The sequence below is a fragment of the Toxorhynchites rutilus genome, chromosome 3, assembly GCF_029784135.1.
Source record: "Toxorhynchites rutilus septentrionalis strain SRP chromosome 3, ASM2978413v1, whole genome shotgun sequence".
Taxonomy (NCBI): Eukaryota; Metazoa; Arthropoda; class Insecta; order Diptera; family Culicidae; genus Toxorhynchites; species Toxorhynchites rutilus.
This window is the reverse complement of record NC_073746.1, coordinates 63,662,681-63,690,206: the sequence shown is the minus strand read 5'-3', so window position 1 is coordinate 63,690,206 and position 27,526 is coordinate 63,662,681. Positions and strand designations below refer to the sequence as shown.

Here is a 27,526-nt window from a genome sequence, read left to right as displayed (position 1 = left end):
CGTACGCTCTGACAGATTTTATATTTCCCTCTAAGACTGCATGATTGATTGCAGTTTTTTTTTCATCTTCCCGCGCACTCATGACTTAACGCAACAACCCAAATCTGACTGTGCGACTCAATTACACTCGTCTCGTTTCGACAGCACCGATTCTTACGTTTTATGATCCACCCGGAATGGTAGTGTGTAATTGTTTTCGTTCTTTATTTTTTTTTTCTTAGCACGCATGCCAACGTTGGCATCACGGAAAAGCGGAAAAACATGATCTCTTAAGCGAACACGTTTATGATCGATGACAGCACGTGCGCGTTTAAGCTGCACCGCCGAAAATAGCGCCTCATGAGATCCACGTGCGCTTCAGTTGGAGACACGCCGGAATCCGCGCTTTAATTAAGTACAACTCTCCAGAGCAGAGTTAGCAAGCCGGGCGTGTACACTTAACTGTTGGGTAATACCTCGAAAGGAAAACCTCGAGAGGTGTATTGTTTGCTTTCGTTTCGTCTCGGGAACCCATTACGAGGGGCAAGCTGTAAGATCTCTAACACTTATATGCGGTGGGATCGGTTTCCCCAAAAATAAATGCGAAAACTGCATCTTGTCAAGGTTTAAAATTAGAATATGCCGTGGAAGGAGAAGGTGTAGTAGAAGCAAGGAGAATGCAATTGAGCCAAGTTTTGTTAGCGGTGAAAACATAACACATGTGGATGTGGGAGGTTTTGATGGATACTTTAAATTGAAACCAGTTATGATTTGTTTTCAATAGGGCGAAGCTCCGGCGAATTTGGTGGGTTCATATTTTTCGGCTCAAAATTTACATTGTTGTTGTCAGTCAGGCCAAAACAAAGTTGAAATTTTGTTCTTTTATTGTATTAACTAGCTGACCCGGCAAACTTCGTCCCGCCCAAAATTTGTTTTTTGTTATCAATACCTTCACTTGTTCCTACTAAGCGCAAGTTCATGAGTCCAATCGCAGAACTGTTCATTGATTGATTTTCTAAACGACCCTGTTGAATTTACTTTTTACTAAAAAAATCCTAGTACTTCTACCAAAACTCATCATTATAATATCAGATTATTTTCAGACACAATTCTCGTTCAAGAGTTTTCAGCAACTTGCAAATAACATGTTTCTCCGTTACATGGAATAAATGTTTGATACAGAAAATATGATAGAATAAAGACAGACCCCTCCCCTCTTCTCACCTTAGATAGGGGGAGGAGTGTCCCTTCACCATAGACACGTTTCGTGCCCCTTAAAATCTTTACATGCCAAATTTGGCTCCATTTGCTTGATTAGTTTTCGAGTTATGCAGAAATTTGTTTTTCATTTGTATGACAGCCCACCCTAAGAGAGGGGGGAGGTGTGTCGAGCCACCTTAGAAATGTTTCTTCCCCATAAAACCTTCACATGCCAAATTTAGTTCCGTTTGCTTGATTAGTGTATGCTTCGTTTGTATGGCAGACCTCCTCCCCCCTCAGAGAGACGGGAGGAGGGTCTATTCGCCATAGAAGCGTTTCGTGTCCTCTAAAACCATGCCAATTTGGTATTTTCTTGATTAGTTTTCGATTCATGCAGAAATTTGTCTTTCGTTTGTATGGTAAGACCCCCCCCCCCAATAGAGGGTGGAGTGTCTAACATTTATTGCACCCTAAAACCTTCACATACCTAATTTGGTTTCATTTGCTTGATTAATTCTCGAGTAATGAAGAAATTTGGGGAGGGGAGGAAATGTCATGAAAACCATCCCCGGCCCCAAAAACCCATACATACCAATTTTCATGTCGATCGGTTCAGTAGTTTCCGAGTTCATAAGAATCAGACAGACAGACAGACAGACAGAAATCCATTTTTATATATATAGACTAGCTGACCCGGCAAACTTCGCCCCGCCCAAAATTTGTGTTTTGTTATCAATACCTTCAAACATCCACGTTTTCTTAGAAGAGCATGTTCATGGGTCCAATCGCAGAACTGTTCATTGAGTGATCTTTTAATCGACCCCGTTGAATTTACCTTTTACTATAAAATTCCTAGTATTTCTAACAAAACTCCTCATTATAATACCAGATTATTTTCAGACACAATTCTCGTTTATGATTTTTCAACCACTTGCAAATAACATGTTCCTCCGTTATATGGAATAAATGTTTTATACAGAAAATATGATCGAATAAAGACCGGTAAAACCGGTGAATTACCGGTAAAACAATACTTTGAAACAAAACCATTTTCTTAAAGAAACGGCTTTTATTGATAATGATTAGTTAACAAGAAACATTTTGCAGGATTTTGCAACTTAGTTTGTTGTTTAAATTAATACTAAGGGAATGTTAATGTTAATTTTGTCGTCTTCTAATCTAAATCGGATCTCATTATGGGAAATCAGGGTAAAACCGACACCCTAAGGATTTCCACATATTTCCAAGATCTTCCATGTTCCTCCGACTTCAAATCATTTCAGAACCTATCTTCAACTATTCATGAACTATTCTACAGTATCTGTTGATTATTTTTTGAGTAGAACTCGAGTTTTGATAGAATACAAAAACTGATGTTTTTAGATGAAATAAATGAGAGTGCGAGTGAAATCAACACCCGGTCGGGTTGAAACCATTAGAGAAACGAATGTAAACTTGAAACAATAAGCAGGTGATGGACAAATTCCTACTCCCGGTTCGGAGTAAACACGAGAGTTTTGAATCCAGCTCGGGTGAGCAACCACGGGGGTTGTGTCGATGATCGTTGAAGCTCTTCCAGGTTTTTTTTTGTTGACAAGCCCTGTTCAACGTTGTTTTTGGCTGTTTTATCAATCCAGTTCTGTCGGTTTATCTTCCAAATATAAACACAAGACATCTACACAATGTAAGGACGTATTTTCCTGTCAGTGGAACACATACCAGGTGTCGGTTTTACCCAGAATGAAGGTGTCGGTGTTACCCCGAGTGGGCTCGAAATTTCAAAACAACGTTTTCCATCATCGATAATCAACAAAACCACCTACCGTCTCATAAAATACACTGAACAATGATCTAAGATGAATTAGACTCACAGAAGTAACCAATTTTGCCCAAATTTTCCGACTAAAACACTTCAATTCCACTAGCGAAATTTTACACGGACTAACTCCTGTTTGCTGACCGCTGTTGTGTTGTTTGTTTTGACAGTAAAGCTTTTTCCGCAGCTGTAGGGTGAATCGGAATGTAAAAAATGATAAGTGTGTACAGGGGACATCGGAACATTTGCAAAAAATGTCTTCTAATTGGAAACATCAGGAGGTGTCGGGTTTACCCTGATTTCCCTCTACCGAAATTTCCAGAAGACGACAAAGGACGATCAGGGTCCAACGATGTTGGGCGTACAGTTCGAAGAGCATCGAAGACCATTGCCATGTACTTGCCTCTGATGCCCTCTGTACGTAAAAATGTCTGAGTATTTTCATCAATCCGTTTATAGACGTTGAGCTTGGGCTGGACGTTGATACCTTTGATTGCTGCAATCGTCAAGTTTTTCCTTGATGCTCAACAGATTCTACATCTTCCAGTGGGGTTTTTTTCCCTCCTGTTATCCAGCTGCTGAACCAATACCATAATCCTCGGATTTAATCAAATCACGAACGATTTAAAATGCCTGCTTGTTCAATGCAGTCCGTGAAGTTTGATAGAAGACGTCGAAGTCATCATTAATTATGCCACGACCACGAGCAGAATGCAGATAGCTGTTCTAGCATAAATTGCAATCCGACGTCAGTTTCATAAAGGGTGCAGTTCTTCCGGCATAGCAGTTCAACAGCGACCAGAACTGGTTCGAGGGCATCGAGTATCGAGATCGAGCAGCTATTTCGGAGGTCGGAGGTCGTAGAATCGGTGCAAACTGCCAGTTGGATTTTTCCGGTTGACAATCCCTACTTGTCACTATGTAATTGTAGAACATATGGGAATTTTATTTTCCGAATTTTCCCTTTTTCCTTCAAAGTTTTTCGAAAATTTTCAATTGTCATGTTTGGAGGGGTGTCATACCATCATAGAAACATTTCTCATACCCAAAAACCCTAACATTCCAAATTGTGCTTGATTAGTTCTCGAGTTATGCAGAAATTTGTGTTTCATTTCTATGGCAGATGTTTCGTGGCCTCTAAAACCTCCACATGCCAAATATGGTTCAGTTTGTTGGATTGATTCTTGAATTATACAGAAATTTGTATGGCAGTCCCTGCGGAGCTCTAACTAGACGCAGACTTCAACACCTTGATAAAGCTATTCTGGAGCCCAAGGAAATTTGGTCTGCGTCGCCGATCAGGATTATAAATTTTATCAAACAGATTATTCCTGATTGGCACCTATCACGCTATAGCTTTCAGTCTACTCCTTCATCAATAAGTACAGGCAAATCTGTTTTTGTGCGGGGGATAGGGACCGCACAAAAAAGTCACATAAAAAAAAAATCGCGCAAAACTTCACCAGTAGCTTTAAAAAATCGTGTTCGGTACACATTTTCTAAAAAACTTTTTTTTTGCGGTGGATAGGGACCGCATAAAAAAAGTTTCCCCCAAGAAAACAACTCAAATCCACACCATTCACCGTTCAATTTCCTTTTGTTTCCCTGCTTTGCGATGGGACACTTTGTCTTTTCGGTTGCCCGTGGCTGTTTTGTGCTTTTAATTGCATATCGAAACGTGTTGCTGTTAGAAATCATGTCATGCAAAAACTTAGGAAAACTTAGAGCATTTGATGAGAGGAGGGGATTGATTTCAGAAATGGATAATTGAGACGCAAATATGCTTTTTTCGCACTGAAATGCATAAAAACCATCGAAAAAAAGACGGGTGGGTAATGTCGGGGACATAACCGGAGTGACGTAGGACTATACAAAGGGGACAGTTTTTGTTAAATATATATTTTAAATATATTGTTTTATTTTCTTCTCCTACGTGAATACCTACCTATCTACCTGAAAAATGGATTAGTTTACTGTTTACTCTTTATGAACATGTTGATGGTTCTGAAAAGAACCTTTGGTGTTGTGTTTTTGTTATCACTCGATATTCCTATCTTGTTTGGTTAAACCTTCTTGTTTAGCTATTGCGTTTGCCACTCGCCACAGCTTTCACAGTTGGAAAATTTCTTCCCATCCAGCTTGTGACATGTTGTTCAGTAAATTACATTTAATGCGACGTGCCGGAGAAACACTTTGCCACTCACTGAAACTAATTGTTTCCTTGATGAGCGCCGAACCGAAGCTGCTCTGTTCTTGATGCGGGTTTTCTGATTGTCGTGAGCAGCTTTGCAAGCCAACTCGAGCACTCCGACGGCCGAAACTCTATAATCGCTGTTAGGTATACTGGTGCTCTGGCACCAATCCGTTCGGCCTAGTTACCCTTGCGGAGTAATTAGTGAATACGACCAACAGGGAACTGGAGACCTGCACGGTTCGAGTGAGACTTTGCCTTTCCCTTAACTTGTCCTCCTTTCTTACGTCCACGATGCCGATGCCGTACAACCACACGGGTTTACGGTTTGAAAGAAAATAAGATATTTTTTTGGGGTCCGCGTGTTTTATACTCTAGCGGTACACACTCACAGGATAGAACCAAAACGGCAGACTCAGGCAGAGGGGCGAGTCCAACGAGACGAACGAATGAGCGTTAAAAGGGAGCGATGGCAAAAAAATACATTCATTACGATTTGTTCGCTCGTTGGATTCACATGCAGGCTAAAAAGGGTCCTTTTCAGGATCACAAAATTATCTTCAATCTAAAGAGTTTATTGTTTTGTTATCACTCGATATCCCCATCTTGTTCGGCTGAACCTTTCTGTTTAGCGATTGCATTTTCCACTCGCCACAGCTTTCACAGTTGGAAAATTTCTTCCCATCCAGCTTGTGACATATTTTACAGTAAATTACATTCAATGGCACGTCGCATTACCACACACAATTGCACAAAAAAAACGCACAAGAAAATAAATCGCACAAAAAAAAACCCACAAAAAAAATCGCACATAAAAACCACACAAAAACAGGTTTTACTGTAGTAGATAAACTTGAATTGAAGTATAAAAAAGGGGTATACCACAATAGTTCAAAATAATGGACGCAGTGGTTCACACCCAACAGGGGGAAAAATGGCAGTGACCTCCATATGTCAAATTTCGTTTCATCTGCTTGATTGACTCCCGAGAAATGTAGAAATTTGTGTTTCATTTGTGCAAAACTTTGTCTCAAACTATCACGAAAACCTTCCCCGGCCCCAAAAACGCCTACATACCAATTTTCATGTTGATTGGTTCGGTAGTTTCCGAATCCATAAGAATCAGACAGACAGACAGAAATCCATTTTTATATTAGACTGTCAAAAAAGTCCTGCGGTATTTTTTTTAAATTTTCATTTGTTCATAAAATTAGTTACAATCATCTGTTTTAAGTCAAATATGCGCCGTTTTGTTCGATGACTTGTTCCCAACGAGATGCCAACTTCATAATACCCCTGTTATAGAAGCTCGCTTCCTTATTGGCAAAAAAACTCGGATAGCCAATTTTCACAGGCCTCTTTTGTGGCTAACTTCTGACTACCTAGCTCGTTCGCCATGGACAAAAACAGGTGGTAGTCACTTGGTGCAAGGTCCGGACTATACGGCGGATGCAAAAGAACCTCCCATCTGAGCTCCCGGAGCTTCTGGCGCGTCACCAAAGAAGTGTGTGGCCTGGCGTTGTCCTGATGGAAGACAATGCGGCCTCTGTTTATCAAAGATGGCCTCTTCTTCATGAGTGCTACCTTCAAGCGGTCCAGTTGTTGGCAGTCAGGTCCGAATTGAGCGTTTGGCCATAGGGAAGCAGCTCATAATAGATTATTCCTTGACAATCCCACCAAACACACAGCAGAACCTTACTGGCCGTTAATGAGGGCTTGGCCACCGTCTGAGCCGCTTCAGCGGGCTTCGACCACGACCGTTTGCGCTTCACGGGCTTCGACCACGACCGTTTGCGCTTCACGTTGTCGTGAGTGACCCACTTTTCATCGCCAGTCACCATCCGCTTCAGAAACGGGTCGATTTTGTTGCGATTCAGATAAAAAAATTTAAATTCACATGCGTCGATACGGTCAAAGATGTTTTTTGCGTCAACGTGTGTGGCACCCATAAAACGTCTTGGTCATATTGGATGAAGAGACCTACTTGACGCTGGACGGCAACGACTGACAGGGAACTGGGTACCTTACGTCCCCCACTTATGAAGTAAGCGATAACGTCAAATATATATTCTGTGGTTAACGTTCAGGGAATGTCCAAGCCACTGTTCCTTCCTTTGGGGCTTGCGAAGAAGGATGTGGTCTGTTGGTCGGATCTGGCCTTCGGCCCATTATGTCAAGAGATCACTAGGGGAGATGGACCAGCTCAGCTGCGACCGACAGAAAAAAATTTGGGTGTACCTCAAACGGACGATCTACTCCAATAATGTTGTGTCCAAACGGAGGAGCAGATGATCGCCAAGGCCACGAAAGAGCTTCTTTTTTGCATCGTCCAAGGCCATTGCAGTAGGGTTTAAGGAAAATTTATTCCATTGAATTATCTTTTGCAGTTTCTTTCATCGCCATCCGAAATTAGTCAATTTTTGAAAGCAGACGTTACGAAACTTTGGATTCTAAATAATTCAACCGTAATGTAAAGATTTTTGGGGAAGCTTATGATGTATAATCAGCTCGGAATTTCAAAAAAGACGGGTGGGTAATGTCGGGGACATAACCGGAGTGACGTAGGACTATACAAAGGGGACATCTTTTGTTAAATATATATTTTAAATATATTGTTTTATTTTCTTCTCCTACGTGAATACCTACCTATCTACCTGAAAAATGGATTAGTTTACTGTTTACTCTTTATGAATCAGAACCATCAACATTCTGAGAAGAACCTTTGGTGTTGTGTTTTTGTTATCACTCGATATTCCCATCTTGTTCGGTTAAACCTTCCTGTTTAGCTATTGCGTTTGCCACTCGCCACAGCTTTCACAGTTGGAAAATTTCTTCCCATCCAGCTTGTGACATATTGTTCAGTAAATTACATTTAATGCGACGTGCCGGAGAAACACTTTGCCACTCACTGAAACTAATTGTTTCCTTGATGAGCGCCGAACCGAAGCTGCTCTGTTCTTGATGCGGGTTTTCTGATTGTCGTGAGCAGCTTTGCAAGCCAACTCGAGCACTCCGACGGCCGAAACTCTATAATCGCTGTTAGGTATACTGGTGCTCCGGCACCAATCCGTTCGGCCTAGTTACCCTTGCGGAGCAATTAGTGAATACGACCAACAGGGAACTGGAGACCTGCACGGTTCGAGTGAGACTTTGCCTTTCCCTTAACTTGTCCTCCTTTCTTACGTCCACGATGCCGATGCCGTACAACCACACGGGTTTACGGTTTGAAAGCAAATAAGATATTTTTTTGAGGCCCGCGTGTTTTATACTCTAGCGGTACACACTCACAGGATAGAACCAAAACGGCAGACTCAGGCAGAGGGGCGAGTCCAACGAGACGAACGAATGAGCGTTAAAAGGGAGCGATGGCAAAAAAATACATTCATTACGATTTGTTCGCTCGTTGGATTCACATGCAGGCTAAAAAGGGTCCTTTTCAGGATCACAAAATTATCTTCAATCTAAAGAGTTTATTGTTTTGTTATCACTCGATATCCCCATCTTGTTCGGCTGAACCTTTCTGTTTAGCGATTGCATTTGTCACTCGCCACAGCTTTCACAGTTGGAAAATTTCTTCCCATCCAGCTTGTGACATATTTTACAGTAAATTACATTCAATGGCACGTCGCATTACCACCACTCAGTTTCGGATTGGAGGTAATTTTAACCTGTAATTGAACATTTGTGATGATAGTTGTACAGTGTCGACTTTCAATGTGGGGTCATAATTTGGACCCCGAACTCTATCTATCATAGTGCATTTTGACAATGCTTGATATTTCACAATTATTCAATTATTTATCTTAAGAAAAATGAAATGTTATTCGTTATGATAGATGCGTAGATATATTCCCTATCAATTGATGCAAAAACCTTTACGATCTATTGAGAAATGCTCGAGTTATAAGCGTTCCAAATCTTGCATTTTTTCCTACTTGTTCAGTGCCTAGATTTCCATTTCACCCCTATATCTTCCGTTTAGACGCAGTCCTACGTCAAAACTAAATGGACGATAACTACGTCAAATATGCTCCTTTTCATACACTGCGCAAAAAAAATTGCACAAAAAAAAACCGCACAAGAAAACAAATCGCACAAAAAAAAACCCACAAAAAAAAAATCGCACATAAAAACCACACAAAAACAGGTTTTACTGTAGTAGATAAACTTGAATTGAAGTAAAAAAAGGGGTATACCACAATAGTTCAAAATAATGGACGCAGTGGTTCACACCCAACAGGGGGAAAAAATGGCAGTGACCTCCATATGTCAAATTTCGTTTCATCTGCTTGATTGACTCCCGAGTAATGTAGAAATTTGTGTTTCATTTGTGCAAAACTTTGTCTCAAACTATCACGAAAACCTTCCCCGGCCCCAAAAACGCCTACATACCAATTTTCATGTTGATTGGTTCGGTAGTTTCCGAATCCATAAGAATCAGACAGACAGACAGAAATCCATTTTTATATTAGACTGTCAAAAAAGTCCTGCGGTATTTTTTTTAAATTTTCATTTGTTCATAAAATTAGTTACAATCATCTGTTTTAAGTCAAATATGCGCCGTTTTGTTCGATGACTTGTTCCCAACGAGATGCCAACTTCATAATACCCCTGTTATAGAAGCTCGCTTCCTTATTGGCAAAAAAAACTCGGATAGCCAATTTTCACAGGCCTCTTTTGTGGCTAACTTCTGACTACCTAGCTCGTTCGCCATGGACAAAAACAGGTGGTAGTCACTTGGTGCAAGGTCCGGACTATACGGCGGATGCAAAAGAACCTCCCATCCGAGCTCCCGGAGCTTCTGGCGCGTCACCAAAGAAGTGTGTGGCCTGGCGTTGTCCTGATGGAAGACAATGCGGCCTCTGTTTATCAAAGATGGCCTCTTCTTCATGAGTGCTACCTTCAAGCGGTCCAGTTGTTGGCAGTCAGGTCCGAATTGAGCGTTTGGCCATAGGGAAGCAGCTCATAATAGATTATTCCTTGACAATCCCACCAAACACACAGCAGAACCTTACTGGCCGTTAATGAGGGCTTGGCCACCGTCTGAGCCGCTTCAGCGGGCTTCGACCACGACCGTTTGCGCTTCACGGGCTTCGACCACGACCGTTTGCGCTTCACGTTGTCGTGAGTGACCCACTTTTCATCGCCAGTCACCATCCGCTTCAGAAACGGGTCGATTTTGTTGCGATTCAGATAAAAAAATTTAAATTCATATGCGTCGATACGGTCAAAGATGTTTTTTTTGCGTCAACGTGTGTGGCACCCATAAAACGTCTTGGTAATATTGGATGAAGAGACCTACTTGACGCTGGACGGCAACGACTGACAGGGAACTGGGTACCTTACGTCCCCCACTTATGAAGTAAGCGATAACGTCAAATATATATTCTGTGGTTAACGTTCAGGGAATGTCCAAGCCACTGTTCCTTCCTTTGGGGCTTGCGAAGAAGGATGTGGTCTGTTGGTCGGATCTGGCCTTCGGCCCATTATGTCAAGAGATCACTAGGGGAGATGGACCAGCTCAGCTGCGACCGACAGAAAAAAATTTGGGTGTACCTCAAACGGACGATCTACTCCAATGTTGTGTCCAAACGGAGGAGCAGATGATCGCCAAGGCCACGAAAGAGCTTCTTTTTTGCATCGTCCAAGGCCACTGCAGTAGGGTTTAAGGAAAATTTGTTCCCTTTGAATTATCTTTTGCAGTTTCTTTCATCGCCATCCGAAATTAGTCAATTTTTGAAAGCAGACGTTACGAAACTTTGGATTCTAAATAATTCAACCGTAATGTAAAGATTTTTGGGGAAGCTTATGATGTTTAATCAGCTCGGAATTTCAAAAAAGACGGGTGGGTAATGTCGGGGACATAACCGGAGTGACGTAGGACTATACAAAGGGGACATCTTTTGTTAAATATATATTTTAAATATATTGTTTTATTTTCTTCTCCTACGTGAATACCTACCTATCTACCTGAAAAATGGATTAGTTTACTGTTTACTCTTTATGAATATGTTGATGGTTCTGAAAAGAACCTTTGGTGTTGTGTTTTTGTTATCACTCGATATTCCCATCTTGTTCGGTTAAACCTTCCTGTTTAGCTATTGCGTTTGCCACTCGCCACAGCTTTCACAGTTGGAAAATTTCTTCCCATCCAGCTTGTGACATGTTGTTCAGTAAATTACATTTAATGCGACGTGCCGGAGAAACACTTTGCCACTCACTGAAACTAATTGTTGCCTTGATGAGCACCGAACCGAAGCTGCTCTGTTCTTGATGCGGGTTTTCTGATTGTCGTGAGCAGCTTTGCAAGCCAACTCGAGCACTCCGACGGCCGAAACTCTATAATCGCTGTTAGGTATACTGGTGCTCCGGCACCAATCCGTTCGGCCTAGTTACCCTTGCGGAGCAATCAGTGAATGCGACCAACAGGGAACTGGAGACCTGCACGGTTCGAGTGAGACTTTGCCTTTCCCTTAACTTGTCCTCCTTTGTTACGTCCACGATGCCGATGCCGTACAACCACACGGGTTTACGGTTTGAAAGAAAATAAGATATTTTTTGGGGTCCGCGTGTTTTATACTCTAGCGGTACACACTCACAGGATAGAGACAAATCGGCAGACTCAGCCAGAGGGGCGAGTCCAACGAGACGAACGAATGAAAAAAAAATACATTCATTACGATTTGTTCGCTCGTTGGATTCACATGCAGGCTAAAAAGGGTCTTTTTCAGGATCACAAAATTATCTTCAATCTAAAGAGTTTATTGTTTTGTTATCACTCGATATCCCCATCTAGTTCGGCTAAACCTTTCTGTTTAGCGATTGCATTTGTCACTCGCCACAGCTTTCACAGTTGGAAAATTTCTTCCCATCCAGCTTGTGACATATTTTACAGTAAATTACATTCAATGGCACGTCGCATTACCACCACTCAGTATCGGATTGGAGGTAATTTTAATCTGTAATTGAACATTTGCGATGACAGTGGTACAGTGTCGACTTTCAATGTGGGGTCATAATTTGGACCCCGAACTCTATGTTTACAAAAATGTCCAACTAAATAAGTCGCATTACATGTCCGTCCAATTAGCTAAATGTCGAACTAATAGTAAATTACTGTACTTTCAATCTGGAAACAATTTAAGAATTGGTGAAAATTGAATAATCAGGAAAGTCCCCAACTATCAATAAGCTCAGAACAAATGCCAAATTCACATACTCATCAGATCCTGGCAAACAAATTATGAAAAAATCAATTTATGTTTTATTATTATTTTGGATAATGTTTTAGAAACCATTGAACTGTATTTCCTAAACTCGTTTTTGGAAGGTTTAATGGCCCTGAAAAGCGCCTTGTTTTATGGAATGGTTCCAATTTAGAAAACTTTGTACTCGTGATTTTGAAAAAAAACCCATTTCGAACGCCCTCGATGCCGCCTTGTTCTGGATTTGCCACCAAAGCAGTTTGTATAAAGAACAAACTTTGTTCTTCTGCTACCTGCTGCCGTTTTGCGATTGCGTTTGCCATTCGCCACTCGCTTCAACTGCCTGTTGTTGTCTTGATGTCCACCGAACTGAATGTGTTCTGTTCTGAATGCGGTTTTTCTAGGTGGACTGGTGCACTGGTACTAACGCACTCGGCCTAGCTACCCTTGCGGGGAACTCCAGATCAACACGGTTCGAGCGGGATTTTGCCTTTCCCTTCACTTTTCCTCCTTTATCATGTCCAGACATGACTGCTTGGGTTGGTTTGTTGATGTGTTGTGATGCGAACCGATGTGGTGTACGGTTTGAATGAGAATGATCGTTACGGAAGGAAGGAAGGTATTGTATTATAGAGACTTTAAACTTTTGCAGTTCATTCGTCTCTAGCCTTGAGAAAGGCCCTTTGAAAACTCTACTCTATTCTACTCCAGCGCTACCACCTCCGCCCTCTTGCCTTGAGAAAGGCACTCGATCCCTCGCCGTCCAGCTCGTCCAGCAACGATGTTGTCCAGTAGGTGTCCACACAAAGAATGTTCGTTACGGCAGCGGAGCGGGGATTTTTAAGCTGACTGGCTGGCTCGAGAATTACGCATGTGTGAGACTGCGACCAATGTTTCGTTCATTTTTTTCTTTTTCCTTTCCAATCGTGCTTCATTCTATTTCGCTGCTGCTCTGGTTGCCCGTTTTGGTCGGTACGATTTGAGGAGCACAAAATGGACCAATCAAAAATGGGCACATAGTGCATTTTGACAATGCTTGATATTTCACAATTATTCAATTATTTATCTCAAGAAAAATGAAATGTTATTCATCATGATAGATGCGTAGATATATTTCCTATCAATTGATGCAAAAACCTTTGCGATCTATTGAGAAATGCTCGAGTTATAAGCGTTCCAAATCTTGCATTTTTTCCTACTTGTTCAGTGCCTAGATTTCCATTTCACCCCCTATATCTTCCGGTTAGACGTAGTCCTACGTCAAAAACATATAACTCAAACTCCAAGGCCAGTGGAGTCGACTGGATTCAAAAAAGATGAAAAATAAGAAAACAACCATCCAAGAAAACGAAGAGGGATCAAAACCCATACACACTCGTACGGTGAAAGTGATTCCGGTCAAAGCGCAATCCTCAAAACGGCGTGGAAAACACTCTTTCGGTGAAATATATTACGGTGACTCTTTAAAAATAATTCCGTTCAATTTTAATGAAATCCAAAATAGAATTTTTCTTTTTATTTCGGTACGAGCCGGACATGAGGAGCAAGAACTGCTCTCTAACTAGAAGGAACACTTACGGCCAACGGCTGTTGTCACTGCGTGTTGGACACGGAAAAATGAAGATTGTGGGTTAATCCCCAAACTAGGATCAGTCTGCCTGCAGGTTTTTGATTACAGAAATTATGATAATTTTTCACAATCACTAGAATTAATCGTGTACAACCTATGTCTTCTGTAGTACAAATATGTTTTATTCGTACGTCATGCAAATCGCGCTCGCGTACCATTGCTGGCAGGGCAAAAGGGGGACAATGGGGACAACCAGTGGGTGGTTTGTTGCTGCGTTACCCCACAGGGGGGAAGTGGGTGCGGCAAAGTGGGTGGAAAGCGCTATTGAATGGATGGTTGGAAAAACAACGGCTCTCTATTCCCCGTCGTCGTCGCGTCGGGAACGTGCCGCTTCTGCCGTAGCTGTCACACTTCCCGTGCTCTCTAGCGGCGGGCATTGTGGACATTAGGAGGAGGGAGAAATTTATTTCAAAGTGAGAATACGCGCGATGAGTGTAATTTCTGTCTCGGGGTTTTCCACTTTTCTAGTTTTTCCTCTCCATGCTGGTTGGATTGCTTTGGCGCATTGAATATTCGGAGTGTTATAAGTGTTCTTCCTGTGCGCCAACATCAGAGAGGTCGCTTGTTTATTTGGATGATTTTTAATTTATAATGAACGCAAGTGATCGGATGGAAACGCGGGCGGAAGAGTGAACGTGTAGTAGTGCGTGCAGCGGAAGTAAAATATTTTTATTTCTTCCATACGGCGCACATTTGAAGATTTGGTGATTGAAGAAAAAAATAAATATATTTAAACCAACCGAAGGTTGGCCTGATTCGAGCTGAGAGGACTTCTAACCAGCGGTTGTGTTTTTTTATGAGAAATTTTTGTTTATAAAATCATGATAATCACATTGACTAAAGTGGACGATTTGTGAATCGTTTTCGGTCACCTTTTACACGGTCATGCGATGGGTAATGCATGGATGTGTGCTCTCCAATCGAATGATTCGTAAAAATTGTGCGATCTCTAGTCTAGTCACTAGGGTTGAGAAATTGCCTTTTTTGCGACTACTACTTTACCCAGCTCCGATTTATCTTTACCATGCCCTTGCGATGGCGATTGGAACTGTTGTAGGCACCCATTGCTCGTTCGCACTGAGGAAATCGTTAGGCTGAAGGGAAAGAAAAAGTGGGAATGGCATCATTAATTTCGGTTTTCTCTAGAGAAAATGCGACGAATAATGATGAAAGCATATAAAAATGTAGGTGCTGATCCGAAAGTTGTTCAGTACAAACTTTGTCCTGTTTGATTTGTCCTGAAAGGTTTGACTAATACCCAATCACACCTTCTGTCCGTGAATGGATTATACAGATAGATATTTTTTAATAGTCATAGTTTGTTTTGCAATTATTATTTCAGATCTAAAATAATATTACCGCATCACAGTGACAGCAGTTGGGTAAACTTGCACGCTGCATAATCTTCAACGACCTCCGATGTTAAATATAATCTCCCTAGACTCAAATTCATTGATTTACTTATTCAATATATGGAATGAATCCGTGTGACGGGAATTCGGGTCTGGTTGGGATAGCGAATGATAATAATGATGTTTTGAATTATAGGGACTCGTAGCATTGAAAAAAGATAATTAGGAAACTAAACCTAAACCGTCACCTACTAGGTATATACACATATCTGAACCATTCTCAAAAGCAGCAATACAATAAAATGTTCAAACTAACTCTCATCCTCAGCATTAACATATTAGGGGTCTGGTTCCAAACGTCACACTTGCCAAAAATAGCTAAAATGAGATTTTTGTACCATCGTATAGAGAAAAAAAATCTTCACAACTTTTGTCTAAAAAAAAATTGATTAAGGGTCGGTTCGTCCTGAAATCGCCCTTCAAAGTCATGAGTTGGAAACAAAACTCACACTTGCCAATGGCAAATGTGAGTTTCGGGGCGAACCTATGGTGGCTATGTTATCTGTGCAGATAACACTAACACAGCAATCAGACTAAAGTACAGCAATAAGAATTCCTCTTACGTTATATGAAAACAACCAGTGTTACTCGTCTCCGACATACATCAGATGCTTATAGCGAAATTCAATGCACCACGAAATACTTCATGACTAAAGCCGCTAAAACTGGAATCAGAGTTTTAGCGGCTTTAGTCATGAAGTATTTGGGTACTTTTTTGAAAGTAACTCAAATATCTTGGTTCCGTTTGAAACGTATAGCCATTTTACATTACAATGAACAGCCTATCAAGGAAAAACGAGGAGGAGTACGAGAACAACCAAAACTGGAATTTGATAAGAAACGGAATTCCATCTGTGTTTTTTTTTTGAATCAGCTCGAATATTCAGAAACTCATTACTGCCGGGAAAGCTCCCAGCGAAAATACTTACCCGCCGAGCTAAACATTAATAAATTATATGAAATGTTTATAGAATCTGTAAAAGGTACAGAGTTCCATGATGTGAAGTGTAGTTATTTCCGCTTCATTTTTAATAATTACTTTAATTTTGGATTCGGATCTCCACAAACCGATGTATGTGGTACCTGCGCGTTGTTCAGAGAACAAATTAAACAAGCGACAAGTAATATTCATTGTTATGTATTCAAAAATAATATTACAGAGCAACGTTCCTAATAAAAAATATGTTTTTTTCAACAGATGATAAAGAAAAAGCGAATTTGACTGCACAGTATCTTGTCCACAAAAAAAACGAGGCGTTTTTCATATTCCTACATCCGCCGAAAATATCTGAAGAAACTAAGCCCAATAATACAACACCTGACACGTCCATGGAAAGCGCAACACCTGATACATCACTGGAAGACAACGTTTCTCTCTCAGGAAAAAAAGACGACGTATTCTACCTCCTAAAGATGTTCCACGTAAACGTATTTTGGCTACATCATCGGCTTTTCAAGCAATTCCCTTTACATCAACTGTTCCAGACATTCCAACTACTTCAACAGTTGCTCCAGACATTCCAGTTACATTAACAAATAACGATAACGTTTTTGTGCTGTCTTATGACTGGGAAAAAAAACTTACCGCTATTGAAAATACCAAATTCGGCATCCTATTACTCAAGGAATGTGTATCTTTACAATTTTACCATCGTTGAAGGATACTCTTTGGGGAAAGGAGCCGTAAATCCGAAAGAAGAAGTAACGGCGTACTGTTGGACAGAAAATGAATACCTCAAGAACTAGAATGTAAACGCATCTTGTGTACTTCATCATCTGAAAATAAATGAGAAGAAGTTGGCAAATAAGACTATCAATCGGATTCGGTTAGTCGCTGACGGTCGCCTAGCCCAAAACAAGAATACTACCATGGTGAGCGCATTGGTAAAATATCTCGAAGAATGGGCACCTTCCAATTTTGAAGATATCGAAATGGTATTTCCTGTCACTGGACACAGCTTCTTGCCTGCGAATCGTGTGTTTGCACAAATCGAGAAGGCCTTTAGATAGATTGATACCATCGTTACACCGGAAAATTACATGAAAGTAATTAAAAGATTTGCGGTAGTAAAACGTTTGACCAGTGATAATATTGAAAATTACAATATCAAAAATGCCACGAATCAAGTAGTGAAGACGACACAGAGTTGGAAGTTTTCCATATCGCAATTAAAGAAAATTTACATCGCAAAGACTCTCAAAACTGTAATCATCTTCAGGGAAAACTATGATGATTAAGATTTTTACTTAATCATTCTGCTTATTTTGATATTTTTTGTCAGCAATTTCCTATTGTTCCTTTAAAAGTGATCGAAGATAAAAGTGTATTATTTTCAGTAGCATTCTTTAGATTACATTCAGTCTTTAAACACCTTTAAAAACATTCAGTATTACACCTTCAAATACTCTTCCACGATCGAATAATCAATTTTTAGAACAGAAAAAAATGGGTGGGTTATATCTATGATATAACCGCAAGGTTGACGTGGGACTATCTTAGCTTAGTAACCATTTGTATGTATTGATTGCAGTTTGCATGTATTTGCAATGGCGATTTCCCCAGACACCTTGGTTTAGAAGTCTTTATAGGTAATCAGATTTCAGTCGGAACAAAAATACTCCCGACCTGCATGAATTTGCAATCCCAATTTCCCTGGACACCTTGTTTCTGAAGCCTGTGTTGGGGAAACATATTTTAGTCGGAACAAATTGCCCTCGACTTGCATGTATTAGCAATGCCAATTTTCCCTCGCTCCATGGATTTGAAGTCTGTGGTAGGGAAACATATTTCAGTCGGAACAAAAATGCCCCCGAATTGCATGTATTTGCAATGCTAACTTTCCCACGCTCCTTGGACTTGAAGTCTGCGTTAGGGAAACGCATTTCGGTGGGAACAAAAGCTGCCCCTACTTTCATGTATTTGCAATGTCGATTTCGCCAATGCTGCTTGGTTTTGAAGTCTGTGTTAGGGAACATATTTCGGAGAGAACAAAAGTCCCCCTACTTTCATGTATTTTCAATTCCGATTTCCCCAACGCTGCTTGGTTTTGAAGTCTGTGTTGGGGAAACCGTAAATCGGGCTAATCAAAACGAGGCAGTTAGGGCGTTTAGATAACGCTTAACATTTTACAGTTATTCAATTATTTATCTAATGAAAAATGACATTTTATTAATTGCGATAGATGCGTAGAAATATTCCCTATCAATTGATGCAAACATCTTTCCGATCCAGTAGAAAATGTTCGAGTTATAAGCATTCGAAATCTTGCATTTTTCCTGCATGTTCAGTGTTTATGTTTTCATTTTACCCCCCATATATTCCGGTTAGACGTAGTCCCACGTCAAAAATGAAATTTGATGTTCACATGACATGAAAATCAAAGTTGGTCAAAACTCATTTATACAACAAAAACTATAGTACTGACGAAAAATTGCCAAGAGACAAAAAATGTTTAATTTTTCAAGCTCTACAAATCTTGTTCTATAAATTTTTTTGTAACTGCAAAAAAAAGGGTCTTGAAGACGAAACTCACACTTGCCATTTTAAATCCTTAATTCTATCTATGTGGATGTGGTCAATGTCTCGAAAATAGACTGAAATATTTCCTACACCTCTAAACTTTCATTTACCAACAACAGCAGTTCCAAAAATTCACTCATTGCTTCGCCACAGTTTTTTGCGCTTTCTGAAAATCACGTCGGGTAACAAGTGTGAATTTTGGAACCAGACCTTCATATATTGTTGATTGTTGACTATACAGTCGATTTTGGAAACTTAACAGCCTTGGCGAACATTCCTCCTGACCACGATGGGTTTCCAACGTGAGTGTGCAGAATTATTTCACGTCTCTCGCGTTCCATTTTTAAAAACTTTTCAAACTTAAACTCAAATGCAAACGCGCTCCAACGTTAACGGGAAGCATTAAAGTTGGATCGCGCAAAGCAAACCAAACGTAGAAGTGGAACATATTACCAGAACCGACGAGCGGAGATATTCAGAGCAGTAAAAAATAATCCTGGGATCTTCGAACGTGATGTGGCGAATAGGTTCACTGAGGTGCATAGTACAGTTCGGCGGATCTGTACGCGAAAAGAATTGCAATCGTACCATGCCAGCAAAAACTCCACGGGGATGCTGGAGCAGAACTAGATTGCCAAGAACCTTGTGAAGAACTGTACGACCAAGTTCTTACCAAGTAAAATGGATGTATTTTGATGAGCGATGAAACATATGAGCAATTCCAAATGAAATCGTCCTTAAAAATGCATATTTTAAAAATATGTTTGGGTTTGGAGAAAATATGAGTTTTCCACAGGAATTGGGAATTTTTTGACTCAAGTGTAACTTTTGAAAAGGGCGTATCGATTTCAGTAAATCTTTTATAATTTATATCTCAAAAACTATGAGTCGTACCGAAATAGTCTTAGAAAAAGTTGTTGAAAGAGTTATGGAGTATTGATGTTTATACGTGAAAAAATATACACTGATAAAAAAATAGTACTCTTTTTTTTGTTTACAAAAAAAACTTTAATTTGCAATATCTAAAATATGTATTTTTTTATTGTTTTTAAAATATAAAATAGAAGTCATATTGCAAATATCAAAAATGAGTCCAAAATGGTAAAACTATTTTTGACGAACTTTTTGGAACATCGATTTTTTATGAATTTTCGAAACTTCGTTTTTTTCTATGTTAACAATCATTTTTAGCCACAAATTATGAATCCTGATGTGATTTAAAACAAAAAAGATCTGCATCAATCTCCTTCTAAATGCAGCCATTCTCGAGATATTTAAAAAAAATGTTTCTAATCGCTCTACGCCTCGCGTTCATCGCGTTCTGATCAAGCCTCCCGACGAACTCTGGATACGCTTCCTCGAACATTGTTAGTATTCGAGGGCGACCGCTCATGTCCGTCTCCAAAGCAGTGCAGATGTAATAGGCGCGGATCACGAATTCATTCATTTCGTGTGTCCACATGATCCGGCGCCTTGTGGTACCCACAAGTGTGGACGACTGTCGTCTGGCAGTCGCAACACGTCTCGTAGGTGCAGCGTTTCTTGGGTGATGTCGATGGCTGCTGTTTCCGTGTGGCGGTAGCTCTTCGGGTTGAACCCGGCTGGTGGCCCGCTCTTGCACATCGCCCTCCAGCCGCTGGCCGCTCGCTCTTACGCCCGTTCCAGGACCAGCTCCAGTTCGGGGACCCTCCTCGGGTGATCGCATTCTAATTACTCTTCGTGAACGTAGCTCCATTTTCTGGGTGTATCTCCTTTGCCCGGGAGACAGCGGGTTGGCAAGGCCTCCATGACCCGGGAGGCCTTCCCCGGGAGAGATATAGCGCTCTGACTCGCTCGCACCCCCTCACTTAGCCACTTTCGACACCCGTTCTCGGAGCCAAGACCAGGTGTGTGTTTCCAGTTCACGCCCGATCTAAAAATGTCGTCATATGATCTTCGTGGAGGCGTGAGATAGGAACATTTGAGACCAACAGGCAGGCTCCTACCCTATGTTGATCCCCATTTGAGAACCATTTGAGAACCAGAACCATAATTTTTTTTAAATTATTTATCCTCACCTGTCTTTTTAATTTTTTTTCAATTTATATATGTATTTTTAATTTTTTGACGTAGGACTACGTCTAACCGGAAGATATAGGGGGTGAAATGGAAATCTAGGCACTGAACAAGTAGGAAAAAATGCAAGATTTGGAACGCTTATAACTCGAGCATTTCTCAATAGATCGCAAAGGTTTTTGCATCAATTGATAGGAAATATATCTACGCATCTATCATAACGAATAACATTTCATTTTTCTTGAGATAAATAATTGAATAATTGTGAAATATCAAGCATTGTCCAAATGCACTATGTGCCCATTTTTGATTGGTCCATTTTGTGCTCCTCAAATCGTACCGACCAAAACGGGCAACCAGAGCAGCAGCGAAATAGAATGAAGCACGATTGGAAAGGAAAAAGAAAACAATGAACGAAACATTGGTCGCAGTCTCACACATGCGTAATTCTCGAGCCAGCCAGTCAGCTTAAAAATCCCCGCTCCGCTGCCGTAACGATCATTCTTTGTGTGGACACCGACTGGACAACATCGTTGCTGGACGAGCTGGACGGCGAGGGATCGAGTGCCTTTCTCAAGGCAAGAGGGCAGAGGTGGTAGCGCTGGAGTAGAGTAATAGAGTAGAGTAGAGTTTTCAAAGGGCCTTTCTCAAGGCTAGAGACGAATGAACTGCAAAAGTTTAAAGTCTCTATAATTCAAGACCTTCCTTCCTTCCTTCCGTAACGATCATTCTCATTCAAACCGTACACCACATCGGTTCGCATCACAACACATCAACAAACCAACCCAAGCAGCCATGTCTGGACATGGTAAAGGAGGAAAAGTGAAGGGAAATGGAAAATCCCGCTCGAACCGTGTTGATTTGGAGTTCCCCGCAAGGGTAGCTAGGCCGAGCGCGTTAGTACCAGTGCACCTAGCCGGCGTTGTATAGCTTCGGCCGCCGAAGTGATCGAGTTAGCTGGCAAAGCTGCTCGCGACGATAAGAAAACCTGCATTCGGAACAGAACACATTCGGTTCGGTGGACATCAAGACAACAGGCAGTTGCAGCGAGTGGCGAGTGGCAAACGCAATCGCAAAACGGCTTCAGGTAGCAGAAGAAAAAAGTTTGTTCTTTATACAAACTGCTTTGATGGCAAATCCAGAACAAGGCGGCATCGAGGGCGTTCGAAATGGTTTTTCTCAAAACCACGAGTACTAAGTTTTCTAAATTGGAACCATTCCATAAAACAAGGCGCTTTTCAGGGCCATTAAACACTCCAAAAAAGAGTTTAGGAAATAAAGTTCAATGCTTTCTAAAACATTATCCAAAATAATAATAAAACACAAATTGATGTTTTCATAATTTGTTTGCCAGGATTTGATGAGTATGTGAATTTGGCAGTTGTTCTGAGCTTATTGATAGTTGGGGACTTTCCTGATTATTAAATTTTCACCAATTCTTAAATTGTTTCCAGATTGAAAGTACAGTAATCTACAATTAGTTCGACATTTAGCTAATTGGACGGACATGTAATGCGACTTAATTAGTTGGACATTTTTGTAAACATAGAGATCCAAATTATGACCCCACATTGAAAGTCGACACTGTACCACTGTCATCGCAAATGTTCAATTACAGGTTAAAATCCTCCAATGCGACACTGAGTGGCGCTTCGGCACGTCGCATTGAATGTAATTTACTGTACAACATGTCACAAAGCTGGATGGGAAGAAATTTTGCAACTGTGAAAGCTGTGGCAAGTGGCAAACGCAATAGCTAAACAGGAAGGTTTAACCGAACAAGATGGGAATATCGAGTGATAAGAAAAGCACAACACCAAAGGTTCTTTTCAGAACCATCAACATATTCATAAAGAGTAAACAGTAAACTAATCCATTAGGTAGATAGGTAGGTATTCACGTAGGAGAAGAAAATAAAACAATATATTTAAAATATATATTTAACAAAAGCTGTCCCCTTTGTATAGTCCTACGTCACTCCGGTTATGTCCCCGATATTACCCACCCGTCTTTTTTTTTTCATATAAAATAGATGTCATGTAAAATGTTTGAAACATGAGTCCAAGATATTGCAAAATAAAGTTTGTTTTTTAATTAAAAAAAGTACTATTTTTTCTCTCAGTGTGTATTTTTTTCACGTTTAAACATCAATACTCTACAACTCTTTCTGAGACGCTATTTGGGTACCTCCCATAGTTTTTGAGATTTAAATTATAAACGATTTCTCTTACTAAAATCGATACGCCCTTTTCAAAAGTTACACTTGAGTCAAAAAATTCCCAAGTGCTGGGGAAAACTCATATTTCCCCCAACCCAAACGGAATACAAACTTTCATTCGAATCAAAAATACATTTTTACGACGATTTCATTAGAAATTGCTCATATCGCTTCATATTCATAATACAAACGCGAGTCGCGAATACTTATCTTTGAATGAGCAAATCGGGTTAAGGAGCACTGTGAATCGGAAGATGTTGATCTACGAGCTTCAGTCATCTCACGAATCGACCGTCTGTGCCGAAAAGGTACTGTAAACATATCATGGACTGTGAAGGAAATTCTAAACGGCTCAACTGCGGAAAGCTTGTGCGTGGAAAATATGGACAGTAAAAAAATTGATGAAATCCCTATGATCAGTGTTTGGATTTCGATCAAAATCGAATGATAAACAATGTGTCATGCAAGTAAACTCTCACGAACATATAACCAAATATGAGAGGATCATTCAGATACCTGTATGAATGTCAGTAATCACTTGTGTAATATTTAGTGATTAAACTGAGAGAGGAACGAAGACTGTTGATTGCATATCCGATCTGTATCAAACATCGCATACCATTTTCGAAGCCTGCATACAAGTTTGAACCGCATATAGTGCGATTCACATACAACATTCACGTCACGTCCACGTTCCGTCACGTCACGTTACGTCAGTTATTCTACCATGCATTTCTTATGGAAACATTCACATACACCGGCAACGTAAGGACCCGTCAGCATACGTTCAACGAAAACGACCGGCAGGATTTGTAGAAAAGAATAATTGACGGAGACGGACGGCTCGTTTGGTTTTTGTCTGGCCTTTGTGTCTCGGCTTTTGTTTTGATTTGGTTGTACAGTAATTTATATCTAATTCGACATTAAGCTAATTGAACAGATCTGTAATGCAATACGTTTAATTGGAAATTTTTACCTCTTATTGGACATCTTTGTAAACATTGAGTTCGGAGCCCAAATTATGGCCCCACATTGAAAGTCGCCACCAGTCGCGAATGTCCAATTACTGGTCAAAATCGACTCCAATGCGACACTGAATGGTGCCTCAGCATATCGCATGATAAGTAACTTACTGTACTTTTTATTCCAACATATCTCTTAGCTCCAAATTTCGTAGTGAAAATCAGTCGCGACTAGCTGAGAGAAATAGTCTATATATTATTATTGTTGAATAATGGTCGGGACTAGGGGGTTTAAGCATTCAAATAATTGAATTCAATGATTTTCATTGAATTTTTCAACATTTAGAACTGATTCTAGGCATGCTGATTTGAAAGAGGACATTGCAATTTAAAATTGTTGTAGGTGGCGACACCATGAGTAACATTAAATAAATCATTCGTTTGACATATGACGTGACGGTGCTGGTGCAAGCATTGACTGCATGTGTGAATTGGTGGTAGAGGTGTGCAAATCAGCTCATCATGATGAACAGCTCTGATCATATCAGCTCATCTAAATGAGCTGTTCTTTATGAACAGCTCTTCAGCTCAGTTGTCAGTGCCGACTTTCAATTTGGGTCCCAAACTCGATAGCCACGAAGCCAGTTTGAAAATGTTAAAATTCAAATGAAATTTTTCACACCATATTATTAATTACTTGAAACACGTATTCCAGACTATTATTTACAACAGACTCGGCGAGTACAACATTTCCGACATTTTTACTGAGGCTTTACATTACAATAGAAAGTTTTCTTCAAAAAAAAAAAAATCTTATGAGATTTTTGCACCGCCTGCAAACAAAGTGTTTTTCATTGAAATAGAATACTCATTTGATACACAGAAGTTAATTTTCATTAATAATTTGAATTTTAAAAACGTGTTCATTCTGCCTGAGAGCCAATTATTATTTTTTGCGCCCCCTAAACTGGTAAACAAAGCTCAATGCCGTCAACGCGAATATAACAGTTGAAAAGACGAGGGACAAATGAAACTAAACTGATGTCTTAACACGAAGAGCGAGAGACGGTCAGTTCATTTGAATCTTACAGCTCACACACTCTCTTCAATTCTACAGCTCTTTTCTCTTCTTCATCATCATCAAAGTGAGCTGAAGAGCTGATTGATTTTTTTTGCGAGCTGTTCCGCGTCAACTCACTTCAAAGAGTCGATTCTTCGGAACAGCTCATGAGCGGATGGCACATCTCTAATTGGTGGAGACGTTGACGGAACGTAGACGTTCTTCTCCGTAACGTTCTATGTGAATCGCACATATATCGTCCCGCTCTACTATAGCGAAACCCACTGCACAGGCAAGTGCAAAGCAATAAATGATACAAGAAAAATTACGTCATCATTCGGTCACCATTTGCGGAGAGCAACAAATGGGGAAAGAGAGCAGTGTTGCTAGTAAAACTATGCGGTCTATATGAATATACACATTTCAAGGGATAGAGGCGTTAAAAATGGAAAATATAATCTGACTACCCTTCCCTTAGCCTCTATCGAGCTAAATAATCATATAGTTTGCACTCTCTGAGACTTAAAAATCAGGATCTGCTACATTAGCTGAATATGAATCATTCGCTTTGCGTTGTCCGTACGATCCTGCTGTTTCATGATGCATGGAGAGGTCGGTATGCGTATGTTAGAGGCAAAGAAGAAAATAAGCTTTCTGCACCGAAAGCGTATATGATAGCTTTGCTTGCATGCTGGTGTGCAATGAAGTGCGAGCCGATGAAGAGTTGTCTCGTTCTCTTTTGTGTCGTGATTTGCAGCACATAACAACAATAGAATACCGCTGGGGGAAATGTTTCCTGAAAGATCATATTTGAACGAACGAAAGTGATTTTTTCAATGAGTGGATCATTTGGCAAACACTGCCTATGATACATCAGTTACGATATTCCGACTTTGAATGTTTCTGGGTTATGAACAAATTTTCATCTTTTAAACGGTTTTATTTAAGTTGCCCTGTAATTTGTATGTTTGTACGTTTGTATGCTTGTAACGTGTTTGTCTGTACCGTTTTACCACTTTAATAGAAATTAAAGTTAATAGAAATTTTACCCCCTTCCTATTGATTGATTGATCTGAAATTTGGAACACACCTTTACTGCCCATGTTTGCCAAGGAGACGTAATCACCAACACCATTAGTGTTGGGAAAACGCAATTTTACTGTTTTTTGCCTACAAGCGTAACCATGCAAATTTCCAATGAAATAATCTGTCCAGTCGAAGGATATTATCGGCAAAAAGAGGGCCTAGAAGATTTTGCGGATTAAAACATTTTTTTTTTCCATTTAGAAAACACTAACGTCTATTTATGCGGACAATCAATCGTTTCAATGAACATTTGTTCGCATAGCTAGACGTAATCACCAGGTTGCTCTGTGTCTGTAGCGTTAGTATTTACATTTCCGATAATACTCAAAACGTCTCCGTCGGTAGTCTAAGTCGTTATCGGATAAAATCAAAAATGTTTGGAAGAAATTTAGTGAAAATTCTGGAAAAGGTGCTCTGGATTTGTTGCGAGCTTAGAATAGTACTTTTCTCCTGAATACTCTGGGATATGATAAGTACAGCAGGTTCGTGTTTTTTTCAATTAATTGAATTTGTAAAAGCAATCTGCAATGTTGGTAATTCTAACAACATGATTTACCGATATCACGACCAATCGCATGAAGATGGTGTGGTGACTTACACCATCGATATGAGTAAATGCTAAGTATGTGGAATAATTCGATGTCGAATCCAGAGACTTATAATGCAAAGAACCAATATTATTTTAATTATACTACTGATATGATTGTTTCATTATCTACTTGAAAATGCAAATGTAGAAATTTAGGTAATTATAACATTAAAAAACACAAGTGTACAAGTGTTCATCACAGTGCAGTGTACAGAAAATAGTAATTATACGAGCAGTGTTTCAATGGTTTTTTATAGCGAATTTGTTTTTGTTCAGTTCCAACCCCAGTGCCACACTAATTGCTGTCAAAACGATTTTTAAATCACTCAGTGCCAACCCAGTTTCGCACTAGGTTCACCCCGAAAGCTGTAGGTTTCGCACTGAGATGTTTCACGGGTTCGCACTCGGGGTCACCAATACAACTATACTGAACCGTCAAGTTCCGAGTATTGTTTTGGAAAATCTAAAAAAAAAGACTATGAAAATGGAAAACCTTTATTATTGGAATCGTACTCCAATTCGGATTCTGATTTTGAGGAGTATATTCGCGTAGACGGCAATAAGATTCGTTTGCTTTCATTGGGAGGCGAAAAAAATGATGGA

The 27,526-nt window shown here is 40.2% G+C and overlaps 1 protein-coding gene across 12 annotated transcripts in view; it reads right to left on the bottom strand.

Annotated features, from left to right (window-relative positions):
• LOC129774637 (voltage-dependent L-type calcium channel subunit beta-1) overlaps positions 1-27,526 on the bottom strand; it is a 422,247-nt gene that overhangs the window by 129,615 nt on the left and 265,106 nt on the right. For 2 of the 12 annotated variants that reach the window (XM_055778446.1, XM_055778451.1), the window contains exon 3: positions 15,024-15,115. The exons of 8 other annotated variants lie outside the window; for them this stretch is intronic. In XM_055778446.1, the coding sequence (XP_055634421.1) occupies positions 15,024-15,086 (63 nt within the window). In that variant the 5' untranslated portion in view covers positions 15,087-15,115. The remainder of the gene's footprint in view (positions 1-15,023; positions 15,116-27,526) is intronic. 2 more of the 12 variants (XM_055778450.1, XM_055778452.1) reach the window with 1 other exon arrangement.